General features: G+C 56.5%; 2 protein-coding genes across 34 annotated transcripts in view; one reads left to right on the forward strand and one right to left on the reverse strand.

Moving 5' to 3' along the window:
• The window catches only part of KANSL1 (KAT8 regulatory NSL complex subunit 1), a 79627-nt gene extending 73809 nt beyond the window's left edge, over positions 1-5818 (forward strand). For 5 of the 6 annotated variants that reach the window (XM_038163336.1, XM_038163335.1, XM_038163334.1 and 2 more), the window contains 5 exons: positions 404-522; positions 1105-1162; positions 1528-1640; positions 2874-3120; positions 3724-5818. In XM_038163336.1, coding sequence (XP_038019264.1) covers positions 404-522; positions 1105-1162; positions 1528-1640; positions 2874-3120; positions 3724-4008 — 822 coding nt within the window. In that variant the 3' untranslated portion in view covers positions 4009-5818. The remainder of the gene's footprint in view (positions 1-403; positions 523-1104; positions 1163-1527; positions 1641-2873; positions 3121-3723) is intronic. The other variant, XM_038163338.1, reaches the window with a different exon arrangement.
• A 361-nt stretch (positions 5819-6179) lies between these two features.
• MAPT (microtubule associated protein tau) overlaps positions 6180-27815 on the reverse strand; it is a 43396-nt gene continuing 21760 nt past the window's right edge. For 6 of the 28 annotated variants that reach the window (XM_038163351.1, XM_038163346.1, XM_038163340.1 and 3 more), the window contains 12 exons: positions 26586-26651; positions 23358-24224; positions 21242-21288; positions 20227-20385; positions 19199-19325; positions 18651-18701; positions 17975-18240; positions 14809-14901; positions 14569-14661; positions 11248-11329; positions 10983-11095; positions 6180-9037 (listed from right to left, as the gene is read on the reverse strand). In XM_038163351.1, coding sequence (XP_038019279.1) covers positions 8822-9037; positions 10983-11095; positions 11248-11329; positions 14569-14661; positions 14809-14901; positions 17975-18240; positions 18651-18701; positions 19199-19325; positions 20227-20385; positions 21242-21288; positions 23358-24224; positions 26586-26651 — 2180 coding nt within the window. In that variant the 3' untranslated portion in view covers positions 6180-8821. Of the gene's footprint in view, positions 9038-9381; positions 9515-10982; positions 11096-11247; positions 11330-14568; positions 14662-14808; positions 14902-17974; positions 18241-18650; positions 18702-19198; positions 19326-20226; positions 20386-21241; positions 21289-23357; positions 24225-26585; positions 26652-27815 lie in introns of all 28 variants that reach the window. The other 22 variants (XM_038163360.1, XM_038163358.1, XM_038163357.1 and 19 more) reach the window with 16 other exon arrangements.

A 27815-nucleotide genomic window follows, 5' to 3' on the forward strand; every position in this document is an offset into this window, starting at 1 on the left:
ACTCGTTCAGAAATGCAAGATGAAGAGGTTTCCCTCCCCCAGCAAGAGGGTTCCGGGCCCTGGGCTCCACGCTCTGGGCTCAGGGGTGGAGCTCCTGTGTTCAAGCGTCCCAGGCAGCTGCGGGTCTGTGTGGGCTCCCCAGCCAAAGGGTCAATCCTCTCTCTGGGCAGCCACACCTTGGGATTTGGGTTTCTTTGCTGCTGGGGCAGTAGATTTTGGGTTGGGAAGAGGACTTTGAGCAAGCAGTAAAGGAACTCTAGTCTGATGCAAATTGATGTTGGCTCTGAAGTGTCCGTAGGTCAGACGAGGCCATTCTGTCCTCTTTCCATCAATGACTTCCTCCGATGACTGTCCCATGTGCCAGACCCCACATCCCTGTCTCACATGGTTCTCCCTGTTGCAGCAGCCGAGGAGGAGGAGGGGTGAGAGCTCCTTTGACATAAACAACATCGTCATCCCCATGTCCGTGGCTGCCACGACCCGCGTGGAGAAGCTGCAGTACAAGGAGATCCTCACCCCCAGGTACTGCCCCAGCCCCAGAGGGAAAGCACAGTGCTTTGCTTCTTCCTTGGGAATAAGGGAAAGGTTGGAAAACTGATGATACCATTGCTGGAGACTGGCTAACTTCGACAGTGTTTTCTCTGAGGGGCCCTTGGCCATCAAAGCCAGCTGCTCAGCTCGGTGTCTGCTCAATTTAAAGTCAGTCCTGGTTGTCTCCTTGTCTTGCTGCTAAGTCAAAGGTCCCGGTGGTTTCCCAGCTCTGCAGGTGCCTGGGCTGGGTTAACCTTGCAGTTCTCCCTCTTCCCAGCTTCCCTCTGTCTTCTCCTGCTCATCTGTGCTCTTCCCTGGCCCATTTCAGAGCGGGGCAGGAGGAAGAGAAGGAAATGCAGCAGCCTCTGCTCTGCTTCCTCTGCCCTTGGGGAGCTCCAGCTGTGCTACCAGACCACCGAGGAGGTCTGGTGCTTCAAACTGAGCCTAAGTGTGTTGCTCCTCATGGCGAGGGTGGAATTTCCCCTTTCCCAAAAGCCAGTGTTGGGAGGAGAGGGCGTTGTGCAGCTGGTTCTAGCTGTGCCCCGAGTGATGCCCATGGTGGTTGTGTTGCAGCTGGCGTGAAGTTGATATCAGTGCCCTGAAAGCCAACCCTGAGGAGGACAACGAGGAGGTAAGGAGGATTTTATTTCCCAGTTGATGTGGGATGAGGCTGGTGGTAAATGAGCAGTGTCTGTGGAGGGAACAGAGGCAGTGACCTCAGCAGGGAACCAACAGCTGGGGTTGGTTTTCCAGGGCTGCCAGAGCTTTGGGAGCATTTGGACACGCTCTCAGGCACAGGGTGGGATTGTTGGGGTGTCTGTGCAGGGCCAGGAGCTGCACTGGGGGATCCCTGTGGGTCCGTCCCGACTCGGGACATTCCACAACTCAATGATAAACGGTTAAATTCTCACTGCAGCTATTGCTGGCGAAACTGTACAGAGATGATTGTTTTAAAGAAGAAAGCTCTGACAAAGCCCTCTGCCCTTCCCTTTCCAGGTTGAGGACTTGTCAGATTCGGCCTTCGCTGCTCGGCACGGGAAGTGTGAGGAGATGGAGCGGGCGCGGTGGCTCTGGAGCACGAGTGTCCCCCCGCAGCGCCGGGGCAGCAGGTACAGCCCTGCCCTCAGGGCCACACTCCCAGCACCGGGGTGCTCCTGGGAGCAGCTGGGGATTCCTACAAATGGTTGAAAGCTGGTGTTGAAAAGTTTGGGGTCATCCATCTTGAGGAGCCCACGTGGGAGTGGGGCACAGCCTTGCTTAGGTGGGGGTGAAGCCACAGCCCAGTTTGGCTGCAGACAGCTGCACCAAGTGCTTCCTCGAGCATTTCTACTGCTCCAGAAGCATGGGAGATGCTGTACCAGCCCAGGAGTGCCGGGGAAGGCACGGGGCTTGCAATGGCATCGTTCCTGCAGGATCAGGGACACTGTCACTGGACACTCAGTTCCCTTTCTGCTGTGTCTTTATGAGTGAGTGTCTAAAACCACCACTGTTTCCAGCTGTTGATCTCATCATAAACCTGCTGAGGAAGAGATTTGCTCTTCTCAGTTCCATCACCGAGGGTTTGGTTGCCTGGAGTCACTTCGTTCTGGGGCAGAGCCACTGCTGAGCCACAGCCCTGTCCCTGCCCTCGACGCTGCTGTGGTTTCGGTGCCTGCCGTTGTGGGGGTTCCTGCAGGTGCAAACCTGGCCTGTGTCAAACCCCCCTCGTGCTGCTGCTGCCGCCCTGTTTGCTCTGCAGCTGCAGCTCCCAGTGCTCCTGGAGAGTGAGATGTTTTGCTGTGTCTTTAGCCCGTTTCTCACATCTGAAGTCCTTGATGGCCACTTGCTCTTGCAGTTCGTCTTGGAGATGCATGTGGATTTGGGAACTCAGTTTTGTTTCTGTGCTTGTAGCCTGTGGCTTTTTAGCTGGACTCTGTGTCAGAGCTCAGACTTTTGTTATTCTTGGTTGAAATCTGAGGTCTTGGGGTTTCACTGTGCTCCTCCCACTCCCAGCTGCTGAAATTGCTGCATTTCCAGCATTGCTGATTGCCTGCTCTCAGTCCCTGAGCTGCTGCCAGGGGTCACCTGGTGTGAGGAGGGGGAAACACTTGGAAGTGTCTTGATTCCATAGGAAGCTTCTCATCACGGTGTTTGTGCAGCACTGGGAGCGTAGGACATGGGTGGGACACAGACCCTCAGGAGAGCAGCATCAGTGATGCATCCAGCCAGTGGGAAGGGGACAGGGATGGTGTCTGGGCCGTGGCATTCCCTGCTCGTGTTCCCATCAGGGCAAAAGGATCCTGGGGTAGGATCAGGCAGCAGGGGGAAGCACGGCTGGGCTCTCAAACCTGCTCCCGTCTCAGGTCCTACAGATCAACAGACGGACGGACGACCCCCCAGCTGGGGAACCCCTCCACTCCCCAGCCGGCATCCCCTGAGGTGGGCAACTACCACTCCCACTTGGAGCTGTCCCACACCCACTCACCACGCAGCCCCATCAGCCCCGAACTGCTCTGTGCCCCCCTGACCCCCCTGTCCCGGGACTCCCTGCGGCTCCTGTCCAGTGAGGACACGCGTTGCTCCACGCCCGAGGCCGGCCTGGACGAGCAGGTGGGTGCTGGCTGCGGCCCTGCGGGTGACCCTGGTGTGGGGACACAGGTGACCCTGGTGTGTGGACACAGGTGTGGCACCGCAGGTGACCCTGGTGTGGGGACACAGGTGACCCTGGTGTGTGGACACAGGTGTGGCACCGCAGGTGACCTTGGTGTGGGGCACAGGTGTGCCATCACAGGTGACCTTGGTGTGGGGGCACAGGTGGCCCTGGTGTGGGGACACAGGTGTGCCACCACAGGTGACCTTGGTGTAGGGGCACAGGTGTGGCACCGCAGGTGGCCCTGGTGGGGGGAGGCAGGTGTGGCACCGCAGGTGGCCCTGGTATGGGGACACAGGTGTGGCACCGCAGGTCACCCTGGTGTGGGGGCACAGGTGTGGCACCACAGGTGACCCTGATGTGGGACACAGGTGTGGCACCACAGGTGACCCTGGTGTGGGGCACAGGTGTGGCACCACAGGTGACCCTGGTGTGGGGCACAGGTGTTGCGCTGCTCCGAGCCTGGGAATCCGCAGCAGGAGCAGCTCTGAGCTCGGATCCGTGCAGGGAGTGGGGACGGAAGGCTTTTGCGGGATTTCCCGTGACTCGGCTCTCTTCCCCAGGCCGTGCAGCCCTGGGAGCGCCGCACCTTCCCGCTCTCCTACGACCCCCGGACGGAGTGCGAGGAGCAGCCCGACCCCCAGGACCGGCTCTCGCGCTGCACCCGCCGCACGTCGGGCAGTAAATCCTCCCGGGAATGCGATGGCACTTCGGCTTCGCCCAGCCTGCCCAGCCTCAAGAGCCGAGCCCCGCTGGCCCCCCCCTCCTCCTCTTCCTCCTCCTCTTCCTCCTCCTCCTCCTCCTCCTCCTCCTCCTGCTCCGCAGTCCTGCGGCCAGCGCACAGATAGAGACACACGGGGAGACATGAGCAAACCAACACACAGAACTAACTCTTGGCATTAAAGCTTCCAAAATCTGCGTTTGATATTCAAACATCCTGCCGGGAATTTTCACAGTTTTTAGTGAATTTAAGGAGTTTAGAAACTGTTTTTTGTTTTCTTTTTTTTTTTTTTGTTTTGTTTTGTTTTCTTTTTTTTTTTTTTTCTGTTTTCTTTTTTTTTTTTTCCTTCTCCATGTTTCCTCGTCACATGAATGAGCCCCCAGATTCCTCCCAGCGGAGTGAAGCCTCGGGAGGGGAGCAGCCCACCAGACCCCCTCCCCTTTCCTCCCTCCTTTAGGTGTATAAAACTAGAGCACAGGATTTAGCTGACTAGCAGATTTCGGGGATAGTTTTTCCCACCAAAAGGGTGTCGTTTTCTCTTAACCCACTCCCCCCACCCTGAAAGGTTTTAGTGGAGTGAAATTAGTGGTGAAAAGTGATGTCTTGGGATTGCAACCTTCACTGTCTGGCCGTCCTCACCTGCAGAGTGCCCACCTGCACTTCACCCTCCTGCATTTTCCTGCCCCAGGTTGTGGTTCCAGGTATCTAAAGGGGGGGATTCTGTCCCTCCCTGATCCTCGCTCTGCCCCTGGGGACACCTCTCCCTTCCTTCTCCCCTGGTTTGGAGCGGCCGTGGCTCTGGCTGCGTTCCTGGCAGGGGGAAAAGGAGGGACCTTGTGGCTGCTCCACACTCAGCTTGGCGTGGCAGGGGTGGGAGTTGGGAAGCGCCTTGTGCACGCCTGGCGTGTGGCGAGGGCGGCGAGGGGAAGAGTCCCCGATGCTTTGAGCGGGAGCAGAATTCCCGGAGCACTTGGATGCCCTTTGGGGTGAGGCTGTTCAGCTGGAGCCGGGCTGGAGCTCTGCCCTCGCTGTGGGGTCGGGCAGTGGGGGTCCGGGGGTCCCGCAGGTGGGTTTGTGTCAGACAGGGGGGGCCAGAGAGGGAAGGATGGAGGCAGGAGGCAGCTCCTGGGGGATCGGGCTCATCCCGATCCCGCGTGGGGTCACCGCAGCTTCGCTCCGCGCCGCACCGTCCCAGCTCCGGTGTGGGTTCCGTTTCATTTCGGGGCGCCCGCCGTGCCCCCTCCTGACAGGTATTTGAGTTTGAACCCCGAGTTTGTTGTTCCTCCCCGTCCCCTCCCGCCCGGTTCCGCACCCGCAGCGATCCCGGACCCCGCGCACCGTCCCCATCGTAACGCTTCCCGGTCCCGACGGTGTGGCTCCTGGGCCCTGTCCTGTTGCTAGCATTGTGCCTGTCTTATGTATAATCACATCACCAAAAAAAAAAAAAAAAAAAAAAAACCGGGAAAAAAAAAATACAGAGGACTTTTTTTTTTTTTTTTTTTTTCCATTTTGTAATCGTAAAGAAATAGTCGCTGAACTGCTTCATGGTCGGGGTTTTCACAGTTTTCAACGTGATCTCGTGGTTTTGGTTCTGTTCTAGTTTAAAGGATCCGTCATCGTTTCTTTCAAACAAAAACCCAACAAACAACGGCGCTACCATATCCCTCTGCAGAAGTGCTTTTCTATTTATAAGGTTGAAAATTCTGAATAACCCTTTTAGCATTATAAAAACCACACACAAAAAAAAAACAACCCACCTTGTATTTTGTAAATATTTTCTTTTCCTGCTTTGAGCTGTGTAATGTCCTTGTTATATAGAAATGCTTTTCTTCCGAGAAGCTGATCTTTGTTAATGTCTTGATTCTGTTGGCAAAGCACAAATGTGCTTATAAAAAAAAAAAAAAGAAGAAAAGATTAAAAAAAAAATTAAAATGTAATATTCCATTTGATGAGTGTGAAACGCTGGGCTGGGACAGGGAAGGGGCCCTCAGTGCATTCAGATCAACTGCTTCCCTCCTGTGTTTCTGTGGCCTCTTTTTTCCTGGGTGATGTTATTTTTTTCCAGCAGTTACTGTCAGCAAGAGGAGGAACCCCTGGGCTGGGGGTTATTTTACATTTCTGGGGTTAACCGGGTGCTGCTGGTTCTCATCCTCTGTGCCCCAGGAAGAAGTGTTGGAGCTTAAAAAGGAAAGGAAAATCTGCAAACCAGTCCCTGCCCCTCGGTGCTGCCCCAGTCGATGATTCTGTGGATGGATCCCCCACCCACATCCCCCCACGCAAAAGAAGTGCCAGTTACCATTATCGTAGTAATGACTTTATTTCCAAATTCACTTTTACGGCAACAGTGTAAACCAGTTGTTAAACACACGATACACTATGGACACCCACAGACAGAAGCTAAGCTAGAATGATACACTGAGATCAAACCTTCCCTCCCCTCCCCGGCGCAGCGCGGGGGGCACGGGGCTGCCAACACCACACAGGCTGGCACCGACCTTGGCTAACACGCAGAATCTTTTGGAGTGCAGAAATACGATTATTTTTTTTTAATCAGTGCCGGTTTTAACCCTTTTCAGACCCAAGATGTGTGTGGAGTAAAGGAAAAGCCGGGGGTCAGGTTGTCCCGGCTGCTCACCGGACCCTCGGGCCTGGGTCTGAGCGCAGGGCTGGGGCAGGGGACGTGGCTCGGGCTGCTGGAGGGGACAGCGGGTGACGTGGTGGCTGGAAAGGGCTGTCCTGGCACCCCACAGCCCCCAAGAGGGGACGACGGCGGGGGCTGAGGACACTTGGAGTAGGAAGGGGCTGCTCACTGGAGCTCGGTGCACACCAAGGCCATCCCAGCCCTGGGTGCTGGTGTCCCTCAGGGGCTGCACGGAGGGGACAGGGGTGGCACAGGACGGGCGAGCTCAGCTACCCCGTCCTGCAGCCCGGAAGGGGTAAGGAGGTGATGCTTTGAGGGTTCTCCCAACTTGCTCGTTCTACAGAGGACAAAAAGCGCGGCGGCTCCTACAGCGCTACGGAGCCGGGGACGGAGCACAGAGTCTTACAATCATGGAGTCAAGTGAACGGAGCGAGTGACAAGCTGGACATGATGGTGCTGCTGGACCAGCCTCTCCCCAGCAATAAAGCAGCTCCTGGGGCTGCAGAGAGAAGGGTTGGACCCCTCCCAGACCATCTCCATCCACAGCCAGGCCTGCGGCAGCCCAGCCCTGCGGAGGGACAGGGGCGACAGGGGGTTCACAGCTCCTACAGGTCCTGTCCGGGGAGGAAATGCTGCTCTGCCCGGGAACAGCTGCTCTGGCAGCTCGGTGGCACCCAGCCACCACCCCAAGGACAACCAGGGGCCCTGATACCCCCGCCAGCCCTGTCGGACCAGGATTGCAGCCCTTGCTGGGAAAGCACGGCTTTCCCTGCAGCACAGCCCGGGGGTCACCGGGCCCCCTCTGCCCTCCCACCTCCAGCTGAACCCCCAGAGCACGGCTGGGGCCCCTGGGGTGACAGGGCAGGAGGACACACGCAGCTGCACTGGTGGCATCTCGGCCTCTTTGGTTGTAGAGGGAAGGGGCAGGCAGGGACAGGCACGGGACCCCCTCGTGCTCCCCAGGGAGCCACGGGAACAAAAGCAGCCAAAGCAATGACTGGACTGGCTCCTGTCCCCGAGCGGTGCTGGGGTGGTCAGTGCCGTGTGAGGGGTGAGATGCTGCCAACTCACAGCGGGGAGTGCCCGGAAAGGGGGTTCAGTGCCAGGGAGCAGCCGCTGGCCCCGGGCTGGGGGAGCTGCTGCCGCCTCCCCCGCGTCCTGCCGGGGTCTCACCGCTGCCACCGGCACAGCAGAGCCATGGAGCTGCCACCTCCGCCATCGCTGAGCTGACCTTGCAGGGAAAGAAAAAGAACAACCCAAAGATGTCACAAGCTGCACCCAAAGCCAGGAGCCATCCCAGCCCTGGAGCTGTGAGTGCCCCTCCTCCGAGCTCCGGGGCGCTGCCCGGCCCCCCGGCAGGCATGCGGTGCCGGGCTCCTCCTGCGGCACCGGGGCTGGGCACGGCCCGGAGCCGGCCGAGCTCCCCGGGCCCCCGGCTGGGCTGCGGCGGAGCTCAAAACTACTTACAGCATTTATTTTTTAAACACATGCTCGTTTATGAAAACAATCACCCTGGCACGGTCCAAGCATATACAGACAAATCTACTCTACGACACGAGGGGCTGCCAAAGGAACGGGGAAAAGCCTCTACTCATCCACTCAGCGGGTCCAGCACAGCCACGGAGAGGGGAACGGCCGCCCGGGGCCCCTCGGAGCGGGCACCCGGCCTCGCTGGAACTCCAGCTGCCGGAGCTGAGAGCGGGTTAGGGGGTACCTGGCCGTTATCTTCATACACATCTCGGCTTTCGGAAATAAAAACAAAAGGTTTCTTCCAAATCGGCAGGCAAATTGAACGCGGGGAGGGAGGAAGGGAGGGAGGGAGAGAGGGCACCTCCCCGCAGCCCTGGCTGCGCACCCAGCCCGGCCAGCGGCAGGACACGAGCTGGGCCAGGTCACAGCCCCTTCCCGGGAGGGCCGCCCGCTCCCGGTGCTGCTGCGGGCTGCCGGGCTCAGCGGCGGGCTGTGGCCGCCCCTCGGGCCCCCTCCCCGCCTGGCCGGGGGGCCCCGGGCAGGGCTGGGACAGCAGGGACGCGGCAGAGCAGGGGAGCGCGGGGACGGGACGGGCTGTGCGCTCCGAGGAGCAGGGGGAGAGGAGGTTTTGTACCTCATAGTGTCACTGATTTTGAAGTCCTGGAGCTAGAGCTGAATGAACAGTAAAAGCAGGTTAAATCATTAACCAGTTAGGGACGGGGAAGCAGCTGTAAAAGGAACAGAGGAAGAAGGCCAGATTATTATTTTTGTTTCTTTTCTTTTTCGTTTCCTTTCCTCGTCTTCTCTCCCGGTGGCCGCCGCGCCGCGATCACAAGCCCTGCTTGGCCAGCGAGGCGGACACCTCGTCGGCTAGCGTGGCCAGCTGGGGGGAGTCCACCAGGTTGATGCTGCCGGTGGAGGAGACGTTGCTAAGGCGGCGCGGGGAGGCATCTCCGGAGATGGTGGGGGACTTGTAGACGATTTCGGCGCCGTGGTCGGTCTTGGCTTTGGCGTTCTCGCGGAAGGTCAGCTTGTGAGTCTCAATCTGTGAGGGAGAGGAGGGCGGTCAGGGGACGGGGGGACCTGCCAGGTGTCCACCCGGGCATGGCCGCTGAGAGGTGGGAGCAGAGCTCAGAGCAGCGGCCCAGTGTCCCCAGTGCCCCGGCAGGCACCAGAGGGGACAGCAGGACCTGAGCATCTGGATGCTGCCAAATCCTCCCCAGGCGAGGTCCTGGGTCCCGGAACGCAGAGGGCACAACCTGGGCTGCTCCCACTCCCCTGGCAGAGATTATGGGGGGACGTGGCGCAGGAAGCTTCCCCTTAGCCCACGGAGCTGCTCCCAGGAGCCAAACCCCTGTCCCGGTGAACTGGATCTGGTTTGCTACTTACAGGTGCCCTCCCCAGCCGAGTGCAAGGCTGGGGGCTGGCTCTCCATGGGGCTGAGTGGCTCCAGCACCAGGGCCTGGAGCCCAGCGGGCTCTGGGCTCGGGGTCCAGGTCTTGTCTTCCTTGCCTTTCTCTCTCTACAGGTGAAGAAACCCACCCAGGGCAGTGGGGGGCAAAAAAATGGCATCAGCAACAAAAACCATGATCCAAGAAATGTCAGCCAGAAGGAAAAAAGATGAAAAATATAGAAAAGAAATAGAAAACTGGGGAGAAAAAGATCCAAAAAGCAGGGCCATTCACTGACTCACAGTAAGAAGAGTGGCTGCCTTTGGAGCCAGGGAGAAAAACTCTCCAGGCACAGCACGGGAGAGCACAGGGACTTGGGCAGGGCACAGAGCACCCAGCTCCCCTCGGCACACCCGGCACAGGAACCAGAGCTCAGCATAAAGAGCTGTGGACTGTGGGTCCCAGCGTGGATCTGTGTGTCACAGAGCGAGGAGGGGGCTTGGGGACACGGGAAAGGGGCAGCAGAGCTGCACCTGGACTCAGTTACACCCAGAACCTCCTCCAGGCTGGGTTTAAGCAGGGGAGGAGCTGCCACCAGGCTGGAAGGGCTGAGGTGGTGATGCCACTGCTGGGTCAAAGCCTTGCAGAGAAACTGCCCTGCAAAGGGCAAGTTCTTCAAACTATGGCCCAGTGAATGTGCCAGGATGTGACAGAGCCATCACTGGAATCACAAAACCGACGGCAGAAGGCTCAGTGAAGCACAGGGGAGGCTGATGCACGGCAGAGAGAAGGGTAAGGAAGTCAAGCGGTCCCGCAGTCAGAGGCCAGCTGGAGGTGAGAGCCGGAGCTGCACAGAGAACACGTGGCCAAGAACAAAGTGCCAAAATACAGGAGCTGAAACAGAACCTTCCCCTCCCGTTGAGACAAAAGTGCTGCAAAAACAAGCAAGATAAAACCTGCTTTTCCCCGGGGCAGCTGAACCCTGCGTGTCGCCAGGCTGGAGTCTCAGCTCTGTGCTTACCTGATGTTCTCACCCCACTCCCTGCTGGGGACTCGGTGGCCTTGAAGCCCAGCTGTGGGGCTGTTTGACTTGGCCAAGACTCACTGAAGTCACCATCAAAGCCTTGGTGGGAACACCTCAGCCCAAGCTCACTTCCCTGACCCGAGTGCCTCTTGTCCTTCAATTTAATCCCCAAACACTCCCCTCCCTTCACAGAGCCCTCGGTCAGGAAGGAGCAATCACCTTCTGAAGGGCCAGTTTGCTGCAAAGTCACCTGTTCTAAATAAAGCTGAGCCTCTAATGCTCCACTTTCACTGGGGATCCAACACCTCGGCAGCTGCCAGCCCTGTGTCACAGCAGTGACACAGCACGGGGCTGGCTGATGGTGACACTTCGTGGGATGGGTTCGAGACACTAAAAACTTCAGAGACAGCAGAAAGAGCAGGAAACCACAGGAGAGAGAGGCTGTGACTGGCTCCTGCTCACCCAGGGGCCACAGGCCCGGAGGGACACAGAGACATCCTGGGCAGTGCCACCGCTCTGTCCCCTGTCCCCTCAGCCCACACCCGCAGCAGGATCTGTCCCCAGGGCCCCTTTACCTTTTTATTGCCTCCTCCAGGAACGTGGCTGATGTTATCTAGGGACCCGATTTTCGACTGCACCTTATCTTTGAAGTCCAGTTTCTCAGATTTCACCTCCACCTGGCCACCACCTGCAAGAGGAGAGGGAGAGGTGGCCCGGGAGCTGGGAACACTCACTCAGCACTGCAGGGCTCACTGGGGTGCTCCAGGCACTGCCTCCCCTCACCCCCTGCCCTTCCCCAGCCTCTGCCCCTCTCCGCACCCCCCTGAGCCTGGAGGGTACCTGGTTTGTGGTGGATGTTGCCCAGGGAGCCACATTTGGATGTCACGTGGCTCAGGTCCACTGGCTTGTAAACGATTTGCACCTGTCCGTGGGAGAGAGGAGAAGGGGATGAGCTGGTGGCCAGCCCGGGCGGGCGGGGAGGGGGAGCACAACACACAGCAGCACCTGAGCTGGATTGGAGGGAAAGGACAGCTCCAGCCCCAGGAGGATTAATGACACCAAAGAAACTGCCATCAGAAATGGGAGATCATTAATGCCCGTGTGCAGGAGCCTCTTAACATGTCAGCATGCACGAGATCACCTCTCCACAGAGGGGGGAGTAGAGGCAATTTTAAAGTGCTCGAGTGAGAGAGAAAGTGGAGTGGTAATTAATTTAAGATTTGCATACACATCATCCAAAAGGAGGAGATATACCAGAGAGAAAACGTAAAAAATAAATACCTTTTCTGGTGTAAAACATAAAGCTTATGTCCACAAAAACTGAAAGAACAGAAATGATCAATGTGCACAGAACTTTCAAAAGAGTGACCAAAATATGCATTTCTGAAAAATGCTGTAACGGAAATAAGGGTTAAAAAAAAAAATAAAAAAAGAAAAGCAAAGCAAAGTCTAAATATCTGGAGTTCACATCACAGAAATTAAAATGGCAATTATCAAGTATTGAACCGCAGCAGCATTTTGTGACGTTTAAGCTCTGCTCTGCTGTGCTTTGCCCATGCTGTCTCTGAAGGTGGGCTCCAGCAATTCCAGGATCCCCCCCCGTCCCCAGGGCGCGTGGGGCCGGTGGCCTCGTGGCACGGACACCGGGGACACGGGACACACACAGGGACACCACGGGGCTGCAGGGCTGCTCGGCAGCTACACACCAGGGAGGAGCCTGGGGGCGGGCACACACACGGCAGCTAGGGCAGGAGCAGGAGACAAGGGGGACAAAACATCCCCAGAACCCCCCCGCTCCCCTGGAGCCTGGTTTGGGACTCCAGCACGCACGGGCTGCCCCTGTGGGTCAGCTGCTGCTGGGTTGGTGGGGCTGTGCAGGACAAATGGCATCATCCACACCTCGAGGCTGGCTCTGGGGACAGCCAGGACTTCCCAGGGAGCATCTGCTGCTCTCCGTGTTCCCCCAAGCAGCGCAGCAGGTGGGATGCTCTCAGCAGCCCCAGAGGGATGTGCCAGCACCAAAGGGAGCTGTGCAGAGGAGCTGACTCCTCCCAGCAGCCCCCAGACCAGCACCAAGGATCCACTGCAGCCTCTGCTCCCCCTCTCAGCACCTGGGGCTGACCCAAAAGCCCCAGAGGAAGGTGCATCCTGCAGTCCTCACTTGGCCCCAACACCCTCGGAGATTGTCACAGCCCTGAGAAACAGCCCTCACCCCACCCCGGAGGCAGGAAAAGGAGGAACAGCCCCAGGCACAGAGCCCTGCTGACCTGCCCTGTCTCTGCTGCTCACACGGACCAAAAGGCACATTTGACAGGAGACAGAGGGAGAAAAGCAACCCCTCAGGGTCTGGGAGCACACCACGGACACAGACGTGGAGACAGCGTAGGGGAAGGTCACACGTTAATGCACTAGGGCAGGAGAGGAGCTGGATTTGGTTGGAAAGTAGGAAACAGACCCAAAAAGGGCAGCTGGTGCCTTTCTAATCCCAGCTGTGACCCTGAAGGGTCTCTCAGCAATTCAGGCACCACTGAGACCTGGGACTGGAAGTCCTCCCGTTTCCAGAACAAGCAGTCAGCAACTGGAGCTTTCTGCTCTCATTCCCAGTCCCTTTGGTGACAGACAGGATTCTGCCATCCCTTCCCATCCTGCTGGGAGCAGAGAAGGATCCTCCCCATTTTAGCAAGAAAGGAAAAGGGGAACAGAGTTGTTTGCCTGGGAAAGCAGTGCCAGAGACCTGGGGATCCCACCCTCAGCATCAGCAATGCCAAGGCCAACTCCTGCCTAAGGTCAGAGCATCCACAGGCTTCAAAATCCAGGCACCAACCCCTCTGGAAGCAGGGATGGCTGGGCAGGAGGTGCTGCTGCCATGGGGTTTGAGTCCCAAAGGCCACTGAAGCCCTGGGGTCTCTTGTTGCCCCTCTCCCAAGGGAGCCCCAGGCCCAGCCCAGCCCCCAGGACAGCCTGGCACTCTGCCTTGTCAGGCTTTGCTCCCAGAGCTGCTGCAGCCAGGCAGAGCCCATGGGGTTTGCACTTCTGGCAGGGCCTGGGGAGGGATCACAAGCCCCAGGTGAAAATTCAGGTAATTCTTAACCCAGTGCAGCTGCCCAGGCCCACGGGGGGAGCTCTGTGCAGGAAGGGACCAGCTCATCCCCAGCCACAGCACGGGGGATTCGTGGCCAGCACCAGCTCCTCCACCACGCCCGGGGCAGCCCAGGCGGTGCAGGACCCCAGAGTGAGGAAGAAGAACAACCATGGAACTGCTTCACAGGGTCTGAGCTCTGCAGAGCAGCTCCTCTGGCCTGTGAAGCAACTGCAGAGCGACACCACGTTTAAGCCAGAGGTTGCACAGCCAGCTGGGTCCCTGTGTTCACCTGCCAAGCCTTCTGCAAGGCTCAGTTTCTCAAGGAGGGAGTCCACAGAGATCAAGGAAAATCCATGGGGGACATCTCAGAGCAGGCCCCACAAGCCCCAGTGACACTGTCTGGGGTCTCAGGGACGTGCCTTCCTTGGCCCAGCATCTTTCCTGGACCCAAACTGCCTCCAGCTGTAAATCCACCAACCTCTGTGGAGTTTCTCCAGGTTTCTGGCACAGTTAACTGAGAGCTGAGTCTGGTATTTACGTGGGAACAGCTGGAAATGCCAGTGTCCAAATCAATTAGCTCAACAATACTTCAGGCTCAGCCCCCGTGGGCGCTGCTGGACACATTCATTAGCAAGGAGAAACTTCATATTTGCATGGATCATACTTGCCTGGTGGGAACGGGCACGTTCACAGCTTGGGCAGGATCATGTCCAATTTAGCAGCACATTGGGCAATGAGGACTGGGTCTCATAAATCTACCCATCTCCTGCATCACCGTGTGCCAGGGGCCCCCTCCCGCAGCCCAGGAGGCTTTCAGCCTTCCAGGCAGTGCAGAACCCTGGAGTTACTGGGATGTTTTGTTACAGACGTGGTTTGGACACGGGGCAGTTAGTTCTGTCCATGGCAGGCATGTCCAGGACTTGTTAGGGTTCATTTTTGGGTTAAGGGGGTTAAATGACAGCACGTCCCCAATGGCTATGTGACAGCAGCGTGGCTGCAGATAGCATTGGTGATTAGTGTAACAACATGCCACTAAAATCAGGATTATCACAGAGCATTCAAAGTGTGAAGGTACTCACACTGCCTCCGCCCGGGATGTGTTTGATATTATCCTTTGAGCCACACCTGGATTGAACGCTGCTAAAGTCCAGCTTCTTATTAATTATCTGCACCTTTGGTAGCCAGAAAAGAGTCATTGCACGTCACCAATAGCTATCTGATGGCAGGGTCGCTGCAGATAGCATTGGCAGTTTAGTGTACACAACATGCCAGTAATTATCAGAACTATGATAGAGCATTGAAAGTGTGAAGGTACTCACACTGCCTCCGCCCGGGATGTGTTTGATATTATCCTTTGAGCCACACTTGGATTGAACGCTGCTAAAGTCCAGCTTCTTATTAATTATCTGCACCTTTGGTAGCCAGAAAAGAGCGTGAGAAACAACATGACCATCTGCAGCTTGACCATGTGTTATATCCCTAAAACCAGGAACCTGCCTTCCAGGGCCAGCAGTAAAAAGGGAAATCTCTGGCTTGCTGCACAGATTTGTCTGTTCCTGGGCTGGAAAGGGAAGATGGAGGTGGGCAGGTTGTAGCTCGAGACCGGACAGGCCCGGGGAGTGCTGCAGCCCTGGGTCCCAGGCCACAAACACCGGCCAAAAAGCCAGCTCAGCCTGGATCCTTCCACTGAACAGAACAGAGAACTCGCTGGGCAGCACAGCAAACCCACTGGGAGGCAGGGCTGAGGCACCACCAGGGCTCGGAGACTCAGCTCCTGCAGAGCCCGTGGAATGAGGAGAGGTGGAGCTGGGAGAACAATGCCTGCCCAGCTCCAGCTCCCTGCCAGGCACCACAGTCCCCTGCTGAGCCAGGCACACCTGGCCCTGGGCAGACAGGTGCCACTGGCCAGGCCGGGGAGCAGGAGCTGTGTGGCCAGCAGTGGGAGAGGACACCCAGCTCTGCTCTGCCCTGCACAGGGCTCACACTCCCTCCACAGCTGCCAAGAGAAAGCCAACACTGCCAGGGATGCAGCCCCAGGCCAGGGATGCAGCCCAATGCCAGGGATGCAGCCCAATGCCAGGGATGCAGCCCCAGGCCAGGGATGCAGCCCAATGCCAGGGATCCAGCCCAATGCCAGGGATGCAGCCCCAGGCCAGGGATGCAGCCCAATGCCAGGGATGCAGCTCCACCCCAGGGATGCAGCCCAATGCCAGGGATGAAACCCCACCCCAGGGATGCAGCCCAATGCCCGGGATGCAGCCCCAGGCCAGGGATGCAGCCCCAGGCCCCATCCCAGGGATGCAGCCCCAGGCCAGGGATGCAGCCCCATCCCAGGGATGCAGCCCCACCCCAGTGCTGTGGCACATTCCTAACCAGTCCCTGGTGGGTGGGAGTGGGGCTGGGAAGGGCTGGGGCCACATGGGAACCTCTGCTAGCCACAGCCTGCAGCCCCAAAGCCTTCCCTCCACGCTGATCTGGGTGCTCACAAAGCTGGCTCCACTCAGGGCCTGTTTTCCCCACTGGCTGTGTAGGGAGCTGTCCTGGAGCCACCTCAGGCACCCGAGCAGCTCTTGCAGACAGCCCCAGGGTGAAGACAATCCCCGCTCCTTCCCCACACACCCTGGAGTGCCTTCACACCCCCCACAGGTGTAAATGCAGGTGACAGCCCACGGGTCTGAGCCTGCGAGAAGCACAGCCCTGTGAGAGGGACCACGAGAGCCCCCGGCAGCGTCACCTCCCCGGGCACAGACGCTCCCTTGCCTCCATCCCAGCATCCCAGCCCCAGGCTGCTCTGCCAGGAGAGCTCCCTGCAGTGCCCTGGCTCTCCAGCATGAAGCAGCACGGCTGGCGGGTGCCTCCAGCAGGATTGTCCGAGTTGACATCAACAAATCCCACGAATCAGCACCCGGCCGTGCCAGAGCAGGCTTTGCCAGAGCAGCACTCGGGGATGCAGCCACAGCAGCAGTGCTCAGACCATGCAGGAGCACGGGCAGAGACGTGGCCTGGCTGCTCCTGGCGTGTGCCCCGTGCTCCTTTGCTGGCCCAGGCTGAGGGTCTGGAATCTGCACGGAGAGCAGGCTCCAAACCCATTTCTGGGCAGCCTAAAATCAAACGTCTGGGATCAGCCCCTTCTGCTCCAGCTGCAACCATTCTGCTGGGAGCAGCCTCGTGTCTACAGAACCCCCAGCACAGCATCCAGCCATTCTCCCCTGCAAAGAGCAGGGAACTGTCCCAAATTCAGCTGTTCTTACTCTTTCAGCAACAACAACAAACAGAGAAGAAGGGAGGGTAAAAAACAACTTGTAAAAACTGGATTAAAAAAAAAACGAAGCAAATAATTTAACTATTTTCCAGTAAACAAGGGTTCCTTCTAAAATCCCTGGAGAACAGGGTTTGTGGGGGCGGGAAGAAAACCCATGTCTCGTGCTAAGTGGGCAGGAGGGCTGAGCCCCCCCAAAAAGGACACTGTGCTCATGTGCTGCTGTCTCATGACCAAGAGCCCTGCCCAGGCTCCAGAGCCCCCCTGGATGGTGGCACAAAGCCAGTGACTCGCCAGCCACGGTGGAAAATGCCTGGAAAGGCCATGGAGAAGCAGGCTGCCATTTCACAGGATGCAGAGGAGCCAGCTCAAAGCCTCCCCCCCATGCCAACGGGGAACATTCAGAGCCACCGAGGTACCTGCTCACACAAAATGTCATGCACAGCACTCAGGGAACGTTTGTTACGGCTCTGCAAGGTCTGCAGCCAGGCAGTGTCACCACAAGACAGGCAGTGTCACCCCAGGACAGGCAGTGCCACCCCCAGGACAGGCAGTGCCACCCCCAGGACAGGCAGTGTCCCCTGCCAGGCTTGCAGAATTTATCCCAAGACCCTCATTCCCAAGCCCTTGGAGCCCAGAGGTCACTTTTCTCGTGAAACAGCTTTTCTGGGAGTGCAAAGTGTTTGAAAGGACAGAAGTGCCACCAGTTCTGGCCGTGCCACCCTGCACTGTGCAGCCAGATGGCAGCACCCTGTGGCACAACACAACCCAAAACCTTGCCAACAGGGCTGGATCCAAAATCCCAACATCTGGTGAAATGTGGGGTCCGAGCCTGAGACCCTCAGGAGGAGGAGACAGACCTGCCTGTGCTCTGCTGCAGCGCTGCAAGGACTGCTGCAGGCACAGGGTGGCACTCACAAACACGGCCCCGTCCCTGCCACTCCTCAGGGCTGCAGCTCACAGCCTGCTGTCCCTGCCTGGGCACCACCAGGGAATGCCATTCCCCCACCAGGAGCTCTCCACGGGACAGCTGAGCTGTGCTAAGCCAGGCAAGGAATCCCAGCCAAGCATCCAACCCAAACCCTTCCAGGTGAAGCCGAGTCAGGCTGGAGCCCTGCCCAGCGCCCAGTGCCCGGCTGCTGCTGCTCCAGGGAGGTCCTGGCAGCCCAGAGGGAGCGTCCAAGCACGTGCTGTCCCCGCGGGCAGGAAGCAGAGTCCGTGTTTACCTTGCCACCTCCGGGCTGGTGCTTCAGGTTGTCGGTGGAGCCGATTTTGGACTTGACGTTTTTCAGGTCGGGCATGGGCGCGGCCGCCGGCTGGACGCGGGTCTTGGCAGAGGCGGGAGATTTCGGGGGGGTGCGGACCACTGCCACCTTCTTGGGCTCCCTGGCTGGTGGGGTGGGCAGAGAGGGGGTGCGGGAACGGCTGCCTGGAGTCCCGGGGGAGCCGGGACTGCTGTAACCGCTTCTGTCTCCGGACTTGGGCTGCTCACCTGCAGTTTGCACACAGGACAGCCCCGGTCAGGAGCCCTCCCCTGCTGCCCGTGGGGGCTGCTCTGCCTCGTCCCAGAGCCCACCCAACAGCCCAGTGCAGGGGGAGGCTGCTGGCTGCACTTTCTTCTACTCCATTTTGAAGGAAAAACTGCGATTCAAAGGCAATTTCCTAATATCCCAGAAGGAAGATGGTCTCCATTGCCTGGATCATCAGTAAGACTCCCCACCCGAGCGCGGCAGGACGAATTACAGAAAAAAAGACACTCAGAACCACTTTTCTATTAGAAATTTGGAAGCACTTTCACGAAATTATTTTCTGTAATTAACTAAGGCTGATCGCTGAGCAGCTTAGTACTGTCCCCAGTTTGAAAAGGAAATGAAAGAAGAAAAGAAGACCCTTAAACATCACCTTTCTCAGTCTTTGCTGCTGCAGGAGGTGGCTTTTTCTGCTCCTTTCTGCCTGTTTAGTGAATGAGAAAGATGCTTAAACATAATAAAGCTGGAAAATTAAATTGATTTAAGGTTTTATGCAGCTCTGGTTAAGTATGAAATATATGTATACATCCAGTGAAATGCACCATTTTAATGGAAATTCACAATGCCTGATGCTTTCTGGGGTTTTCTTCTCTGAGCATAATGGGCTAATCTCCATTCCTGTAATCGAAGAATTGATCCTCTTGCCCCTGGTCTTTGTGAATATCATCAGAGAGAAAACGGGTAGATGGATTAAAAAAAAAAAAAAAGGAGCTGCCTAAATCTTCCAAATTTGAGGAAATCCCGCAGGATAAAGCAACTGGCCTGTCCTACCCACTGGAGACTGCACGAACGCAGGCACTGAGCAGCACCTGGAAGGGCCGGACTCAGGGAAGCCAGGAGAGGGCTGGGGTCAGTCATTAACCCCTGGCACTGCCCAGCAGCGCCTGCCAGCCACCAGCACACGCTGCCATCGTCACCTACCGGAGCTGGGAGGGGTCTTGGGGGCCGTGGGGGTCTTGGCCGGGATGCGGGTGGCGTTGGTGGAGTTCCTCTGCGCCTGCCCCGCGCGCGCCGAGCCCGTCTTGGAGCCACCCCGCGCCTCCGGGCCCTGGGGACACAGAGGGGACGTCAGGGACAGGCTGCCACCCCTCAGTCAGCGTCAGGGAGAGGCTGCCACCCCTCGGATCAGAGCATGTGAGATCCTCCCACTTTTCCCTGGGATTCCCCACACCTGGAATGTCCCTGTTCACACTTTGTGTCCCACGGGCTGTGACCTTTCCCAGGTGAGCCCTCGGCTTCAGCTACGCCATGCACTGCACCCTCACACCTGGCCTAGCCACACCTCTGCTCTCTAAATTTCGTCCTTTGGCCTCCCCTGTTCTGCCAAAATTTTGTGCAGAAGATAAATTCTGTATTTATGTATGTAATGTAATGCATGTATGTGAAAATACAGCATCTGTGACTGGCACAGGGTGCCCAGAGAAGGATCCCTGGCAGTGCCCAAGGCCAGGCTGGACAGGGCTTGGAGCAGCCTGGCACAGTGGAAGGTGTCCCTGCCATGGCAGGGGTGGCACTGGATGAGATTGAAGCTGGTTTCTGACCCAAACCATGCCAGGATTCTGTGGTTCTGTGTGACCTGCACTCCCCCTGTGCTTTCCCTCACCACGGGTGTGGTTTTTTTTTATGTGTCTGAATGCCACAAAGGGAAAAAGCTCTGAGGTTCTGTTCACCCTGCAGGATTAGCCACAGATGTGCTGCACCCCCTAACCCCGTGCAGCGCCTGCAGCTCTGGCACAGCCCAAACTCACCTGTGGAACACAGACAGAGCTGCAAACAAGGGAGGGCATGAAAGGGGGACGATGGGGTCACACCTGCAGCAAGGAGCCCTTTGTGCTGTGTGCTGGGTCCTCCCAGCAGCAAACCCGGGCGCAGGGGGACCTGCACCAGCCAGGAATGCCAGGAATGCCTTCAGGTGCTGCCCTGGCCTCTGTCCCAGCCCAGTCCCTTACCTTGGCTTTTGTTTCCTGCATTCCTGAGCTGGCAGGCCGGGGGGAGGCAGGACAGGCTCGTTTGGAGGCACTGGCAGGGCTGCAGGGTGGTTTCGGAGGGGCTGCGTGCCGGAGGGGGGGCATGGAGCCAGGGGGTTTGGCAGGGCAAGGTGAGGATTTCTTGGAGGTGGAAAATGAAATAAAATGGGAACAAAAACAAAAGAAAATCAGCATGGGAGGGGAAATAAAATGGGATCAGCGACATTAAATAGGATTAGAAAGTGCAATACAGAGCTGGGTGCGGGGTAGGAACTGCCAGGGCTGTACACAGAGAAATAACCAATTTCAGTGTTAGAAAATAATTCTGTTCCTCGTCTTTAACTCTTCACCCACTGCATTTCCCCTCAGCTTGTCCATTATCCCACTCAGGCACTAACCAGGATAATGGCCAGCTGAGCTAAACCTCCTCCAAATTACCAGTGTGACAGCTATTGTTTAGCTTCTGGGATTTACCCATTATTAAACTCTGTTCCTCACCCAGAACACAACACAGAATCTTTTTTGGGGGTTGTCCTGTGCAAGCCAGGAGTTGGATTCGATGATTCTTGTGGTTCCCTTCCAACTCAGGATGTTCTATGATCTGCGAGGCCTAGATTATTTAATTTAATGTTTAAATTACATATTTTGCTCTTTTCACAGTTATGCTTGTCCCCAGTGCAGTTTTGAGTCTGCCCCAAGGTCAGCTTCTGCTTTTCAGTCCCGGGCTGATAAAATGATTTCTCCAACCTCCCACCCAACCCCTCGTGAGCCACGTGCTTGATTTAGATTTGGACCATTTGCTCACCCTCAAAGAACCCATGGATTGCACCATCCAAACCCAGGGGAGGGAAGAAAAAAATAAAAACACTCTTGAAAACAAATAGAAAAATGGAACATAATGGGAAGGTTTCCTAAGAGGCAAACAGCAGGGCAGGAGGGCAGGAGGGGAGCCAGGAGCAGGGACAGGTGTCACCCCTGGTTTTGGATTTTAGCTTACCTTGGGTTTCTTTTCATCAGCTTCGGTCCCTTCCTTGTCAACACGACCTGACAGATGGAAACACACAGTTACACCTCTTGGCACTGGTCATAAACTCCAGAGATGGCAACACACCGCTGGGGTGTTTCCCTGCCCCTGCTCTCCCTTACGCTCAATACTGTTCTCAGAAATGTGACACAGCCACCACTTCCTGCAGAAATCCTTCCACCACTCCACGAACACATTCCTTCTGTGCTAGCAGATGATCCTGCCTTAGTCAGCCCTGGGGAGCAGACACACCAGGGAGCTTTGTGAGGGAGCATTTCGCCCAGATTTCCACCCAGCTCTGCGGGATCCATCCAGTTCAGCACAGAAAGTTCCCTTCAGCCCCACACACGAGTCTCTGAAACACCCACTTGCTCTAGCAATTATATAAACAGAGCCCAAACTGAAGGAAGCCCCAGTCCAGCAGTGCTGTGATCTCATTTAAGGGGTTCTTCAGCTGGCGTTGCAGAGCACTTTTATCCCTGGCTGTTGTGAATTCCCATCTCTCCTGACAGGCTGCTCTCTGCCTCCCAGCACGGTGCCCCTTTCCACCTGGGTCAGTCTAATTAGGAGATTAGAAATGGGGGGGAGATAAAGTTCGTACTCCAAGGCGCTCATAACAAAGCCCTTTTCCCCCCATCTTCAACTAATTGGGAGGAGAAGCTGCTGATATTCTCCCCAGCGTTGGGAAACTTGTCCTGGGGGATCAGCCCTTTCCTGATGGCATGGACAATGCTGTTCACCCAGCCCTGACCCCTCCCAAGTTCAGCTGAACTGGAGCAAGGCTGGAGCCAAACAGCCACCAAGCATCTCTGTCTTTGAAGGGAAAGACCATTAAATAATTAAACTTCTACTGCACCAGAAGCTGGCTGGGTCTGGGCAGTGCCTGCCCACCCCGCCGTGGCTCCAGGCTCCAGTGCAAGCCCTGCAGCACACGAGGGAAGCTGCCCTGCTGCTGATCCCACAGGGAACAACAGGAATACGTTCCGAGCTTCGGCTCCAGGGGAAAAAGCTCCATCTGCAATTTCTGCCTGAGCCCCGCGCAGCAGAGCCCCAGCCCAGCGGCATTCCCAGGCTAATGGGAGCAGCCAAGCCAGCTTTGGAATGTGGAGCTGGGGGAAAAGGCAGAGCTGGGCCCAGGAGCTGCCCTGGAGAGCCAGGGCTGAGGTACAACACGGTGAGACACCAGCAAGTGTCCTGCTGCCCTGGCTCCTTTCCGCAGCTCGCAGCACCAGCTGCCTTTGGCCACTGAGCTGGGCCCCTGGGACATTCCTGAACCCAGGAGAGCTGGAAAACAGAAAGGAAAGGTCTAAGGGACGCTCGAGCATTTAGTGGTGAACTCAAAGCTTTACCCGAGGCTGCCCTCCCAGCCCCACACACTGTTCAGATGCCTCCAGACAGACAGGCAGCTCCTGCTGAGCCCCCAGAGCCAGCACAGTGCTGGCACAGCCAGGGACACCCCATCCAGAGCTGGGATGGCAGCAGGATGCTTTGGAAGAGCAATGAACATGCCTGGCAGTGGGAAAAGGTCCTGCTGGCTGCAGACCATGCCCCCAGCAGCAGTCAGGAGCTGATATTTAAGGGGAAGGTACAAGAAACAGGACCAGCGTGGGAGCTTTTCCATGGTTAGACCTGCCATCCTTGCCTTTCTCCTCCTCCCTCCTCTTTAGGAAAGCCAATTCCAAGAGTTATCGGAGCAGACATGCAAACCAGATGGCACGTGTCCTGCTGGAACAAGCTGCACACGCCAGGTGAGCCCCACTCCAACATGCCAGAGCCACGTCCAGGTCCTCGTCTTCTCAGGGAAGGCGCCAGGTGGGAGTTAAGGCGCCCACCCAACAGATCCAAGGAAACCAAAACAAAAACAGGTGAAAAAAGCATGATTAGGGACACGGCAGCACCATGCAAGGCACGCAGAATGGCAGCACAAGGGTCTGTCAATCCAGCCCAGGATTGAGTGGAGAGGGAGGGCAGGGAGGGAGCAGCAGCGCTCTGGGTCAGTCACAGCACGGTCCAGGCCATCTCCAAGCAGCAGGAGCCGAGGTGGCAGCAAGCTGCGGTGCTGGACCAGGGCAGCAGCTGGAGCACACACCTTTGAGCAGGGGGACACGACTGGCCTTGTCTGCAGCCAGACCACCGGGCTTCCTCCTGGGCGGCCGGCAGCCCCCTGCAGCCGGCACAGCCTCTCCCAAGGCAGCATCTTCATCCTTCACATCATCTTCTGCCTCAGCAGCGGGTTTGGCTGTTTCTAGCACGGGCCCAGAATCTTCTCCCTCCCTGGGCTCAGCCTCTTTTTGGGAGACACTTCCAGAAGGCTCTGATGGGGCGGTGTCTGCACCTCCTTCTCCCCCCAGCAGCTCTCGCTTCTCTTGGTCCTCTCCTGCTTGATGTGACCCAGCTTCAGCCAGAAGTGCCTCTCCTGGGGTGTCTCTGAGGACACCTTTGGGCTTGTTTTCTCCATCAGATTCTTCACGAGTCTCCTGGGCAGCCGCTGGACACGAGCCCTTCTCAGGTCCCAGAGAAACACGCTGATCCACGAGGGAAGGCAAACCCTGCTCAGAAGTTTCATCAACATCCCGGTCCTCATCCCTCTCCTGCCCACCAGAACCTTCTTTGGCCGTGGCTCTGGCACACAAAGCAGATGATGGTCCATCTTTGTGGTCACCTGCGCCTCCTGCTCCTGCCAGGCCCAGCTCTGGCTCTGCACTGCTGCCTTCTCTGCCTCCCTGGTCCCACAGCTCCCTGCTGCCTTCGGGGGCTCCAGAGCCTTGGTACATGTCCAGGGGGATTGGGATGGTGACCTCGATCCTGGTGGGAGCTGCTGCTGGAGCCTTGGTTTCACGGGACACAGGTGGCTGCTGAGGCCCCAGCCCCTGCTCTGGGGGCTGGCTGGCACCTTTTCCTGCCTCTCCCACACGCTCCTGAGGGCCAGGCTGGAGCTTCGGAGAGCTCGGCTCGCCTGGAGTTGAAGACGTGGGGTGTGAAGCATGGGCAAGAAATTAGCACAGGCATGTCAAACATCTCATAATGGGAAAGATTCAGCATTTCTACTGACAGTTGAGAGAAAAAAGCAAGTCCCACCCCACCCCACTGAACAGACAGCTGGCTCCTAGAGTGGCTTCTGCCTTTAGAGAGCTCTGATCCCCACGGGAATCAGGAACAGCACCTGGGAGGTCAGACTCCTGCCTGGGCCCGGCTCAGAGGCGGCTGGGTTCACCCTGCTCTCCTTGAGCTGGTTTAGCTGTAGAGGTTTCCAGAAGCCAAGAACATTCCCATTTTCCCAAACACCACCACTGGACCATCAGTTTGCTGGCCAGTGCCCCAAGGGCCAGAGCTCTGTCCTCCCTCCTGACCTCACGGAAGCCCTGCTGGCCTTCCCTCCCCTCGGGAGATCTCAGGCACACGCAGCACTGGCTTCAGAGCTCAAACCACCTCTGCTTTGCCCTTTGATCATTCCCACTGCCCAGCAGCTTGGGAAGGGCACTCCCATGCCGTGCCAGAGCAGAGAAAGGACTGGGAAGAAGAAGGTGGCTGTAGCCACAGGGTCGCAGCAGTTTGGGACCATGCACCCCCTGAGAGCTCCAGTGCTGCTGCTCTGCCATCATTTGGGCTGAGTGATATTTGAACCCCAGAACCTGAGGCCACAGAGACAAAGATTTGTCTGATTCTCTTTTCTTTTTTGGAGCATGTGTGTGTGAAAGGGGGGATTCTGTTCTGTCACTGCTCTGTGCATGACACAGACCTTTACAATTCCACCCAACAACTGCTGCTTGAAGCCAGCTCTTCCAATTGAGCTGGAGCTTTTCTGTTGGCAATCACTTCAGCTGAAGGAAAGATGCCCTGAGCAATGGAGAATTCACCTGGGTACATTGCTTTGGAGTCACCAGCCCAGTAAGAATGTGCCTCTTTTAGGATGAGCTGGTTCAGCTTCAAGGACTCTTTGGTCTCTTTGAGCACTGATCAGGTAAAGAGCCTAAATCAGAGCCCTGAGATGATTGTGATAAACTGTGGCTTTGGCAGATTGACAAACAAGACTAAAACAAGAAAAGATGAAGTCAAGACCGACTTGGTCTTTGATCAGTGTCCTCCCCATTTTAAAAGAATATCACAGTTAAGTGAAACAACCCCAGAAAGACCTTGTATGTGACAGCTGAAAGATCCCAGGACAAGGCAGAAAAAACCTGGTGAGAAACAGCACTAAAACCAGGACAGAGAGAACTTCAACCCTCTCCACTAACAATCCTGATTTCTTTTCTATAATGGAGCCACTATTTCATATTTAGAAGAGCTGACAGTCCAAAAACCACTGGCCAGGCAAGTAAAGGTTTCATTCTGGTCGCAGGGAGCAGAGTGCACAGAATTGTGCTCATCTGTGTATGGAAAGCAACAACAACCTGAATTCTGCCCTGAGCTGAGAAGGGAAAACCTATTTACTTCTGTAAAAGACACGGATGCACTAATGGAGCCATGAAGAGGAAAGACACTGCTCAACTGGAGGGATTTGTTATGTTTACTGCAAAGGAAACTGCTTCACAGAATGGCTTTTGACTAAGATTTTAAGCAGCACACTGAATTAGTGCTGTGGTGTGCAGTGCAGGCAGGACAGAAACACCACAGGGAGTCAAGCCCTAAGTCTGCCCCAGGGAATCAAGCAAGCACTGGGGGCTTTGGGAAAACCAATTTTCCTTCAAGTCTGAACTGAGGAGAGTCAAGAGAAACTTTCCAGGCAGCCAAAGGGTCCCTGGATAATTTTTCAGCCCATCTAAGCAGACACAAAATGAATGCTGTGAGAGCACTCGCTGCCCACTGTGTCTGCCCTCCTCACTCACATTCCCCAAGGGGTGGGGATGAGGAGAAAAATCCCTTCATGTTGAAGTCAGGGTATGAGTGAGTAGGTTTGAGTCCTGTTTTACTTTAGAAAGTCACAGAAATTAAACAATTGGCTGGTTTCATGTGTGAGCACAGGGCCTGCACTGCCTCTGCTCAATCTGAGCAGCTCCTCTGGCTCCAGCACATCCCAGCCCTGTCCAGCAGCTTTTCCAGCCTGGAAAACGCCCTGGTTTTGCAGCTGGACAAACAAGCACTGTGATTTTGGCCATCAGAGAGGGAAACCTGGTGTCTGAGGGGCTGCAACTCCCCAAAATGAGAATGTTGGAACATCCCGAGTGCGTATGGCCCTGCTCTGCCAGGAACAGGGAGAACTGCCCAGCTGCTGAGCAGGGCAGAGCATTTCCTCACAGAACAAAACTCCCAAGCCACCACCAACCAGTTGCACACGAGGGCAGCAACGACTGCTCCCAGTGACAGGCAGCTCACCCACCTTGAGTGGCATCTCCTGCAGCGTGGTCCTCCAGGTTGGGAGTGGCTCCTACGCCCGCCTCTTCAGCTGCTCCCAGGCCGGAGAAAGAAGGGGAAAAGCATGATCAAAATAAGAGTTAAGTTCAAGCATGTGCCTGGAGAATGAATTTGCCTCCCTGCTGAGGCTGCCCAGCAGAATGAGCAGGATCTCTGCTGTATCACAGCAGGGCAGCATCAGAAAGGAAGTCTCCCCACACCGATGATGGATCTGGGATCTGTTCAGCAGTGCTCTACAGAGCACAGCAGTGTCTCACCAGCTTCCACATCCTAAATGGCAGGTTAGTACAAGCTCTTCCAGGCAGAAAGCAGGCTGCTGAGGAGCAAGGAAACTTGTGGATGCGTATCCTCTTCTACCCCCACGTGGCCTTTACACGGCCAGCAGCACTCCCATGAATGTCTCTTACCTGAGCTCACCTTCTTGGTGTCTGTGACCAACCTGTGAACCCTGCAAAAGCTGTGTGAGACCAGTAATTCCAAGCCTGATACAACTCTAGAGAAATCCTGAACTTCAGGACTACAGGTACATCAGAGAAGCATGGTTTTCTTCACAGTGGTGGTGGTTTGTCTCCATCAGCATTTTTTCAGTTTATTCTATGACTACTTTCAAACTAGCTTAAACAATTATATTGGTATGCCACAGTTCTCCAGTCAAACTAGGACTTCTTCTGTTTTCCCCATTTTTTTCCAAGCAGTTCAGGACACACTGGCTCCCTGGGACAGTCAGATCCTGCACCAGAGCCTCTGTGTTTCAGCCCAGGGCTCCGCCAGCAGCTCAGAGACTGGATGCAGCACAGAAATTTCACTGCTTCGAGTTTGTTTCAGTGCTTGGCACTGGCAGAAGCTCTTTTTTACCCGCTGCTTTTCTCAGGTCCTGCCTGATGCTTCCAGGGAAAGCCACTGGCTATGGCACAGGGGACACGTCCTCATTTTTCGCACAGACCTGCCCTCCCAGATCCTGCTCTCCCACACACAGCACTGCCACAGTCACTCCCTGCTCTGCCTCTGGAAGGCCCCATCCTTCCCTGGAAAACCAGGCCCAGGTGCAGTGATTGCCCACAGGGCATTCAGGCTGAATTAGTCACTTCACTTCCTCTGCATTATCCTTAAAAGCACTGCTGCAGTGGCCTGGTTTTCACCTGCCACTCCAAAGACACCCGCGGGGCTGGGCAGAGCCCAAGAGCTGCAGGACAGG

The sequence above is a fragment of the Motacilla alba genome, chromosome 27, assembly GCF_015832195.1.
Source record: "Motacilla alba alba isolate MOTALB_02 chromosome 27, Motacilla_alba_V1.0_pri, whole genome shotgun sequence".
NCBI lineage: Eukaryota > Metazoa > Chordata > Aves > Passeriformes > Motacillidae > Motacilla > Motacilla alba.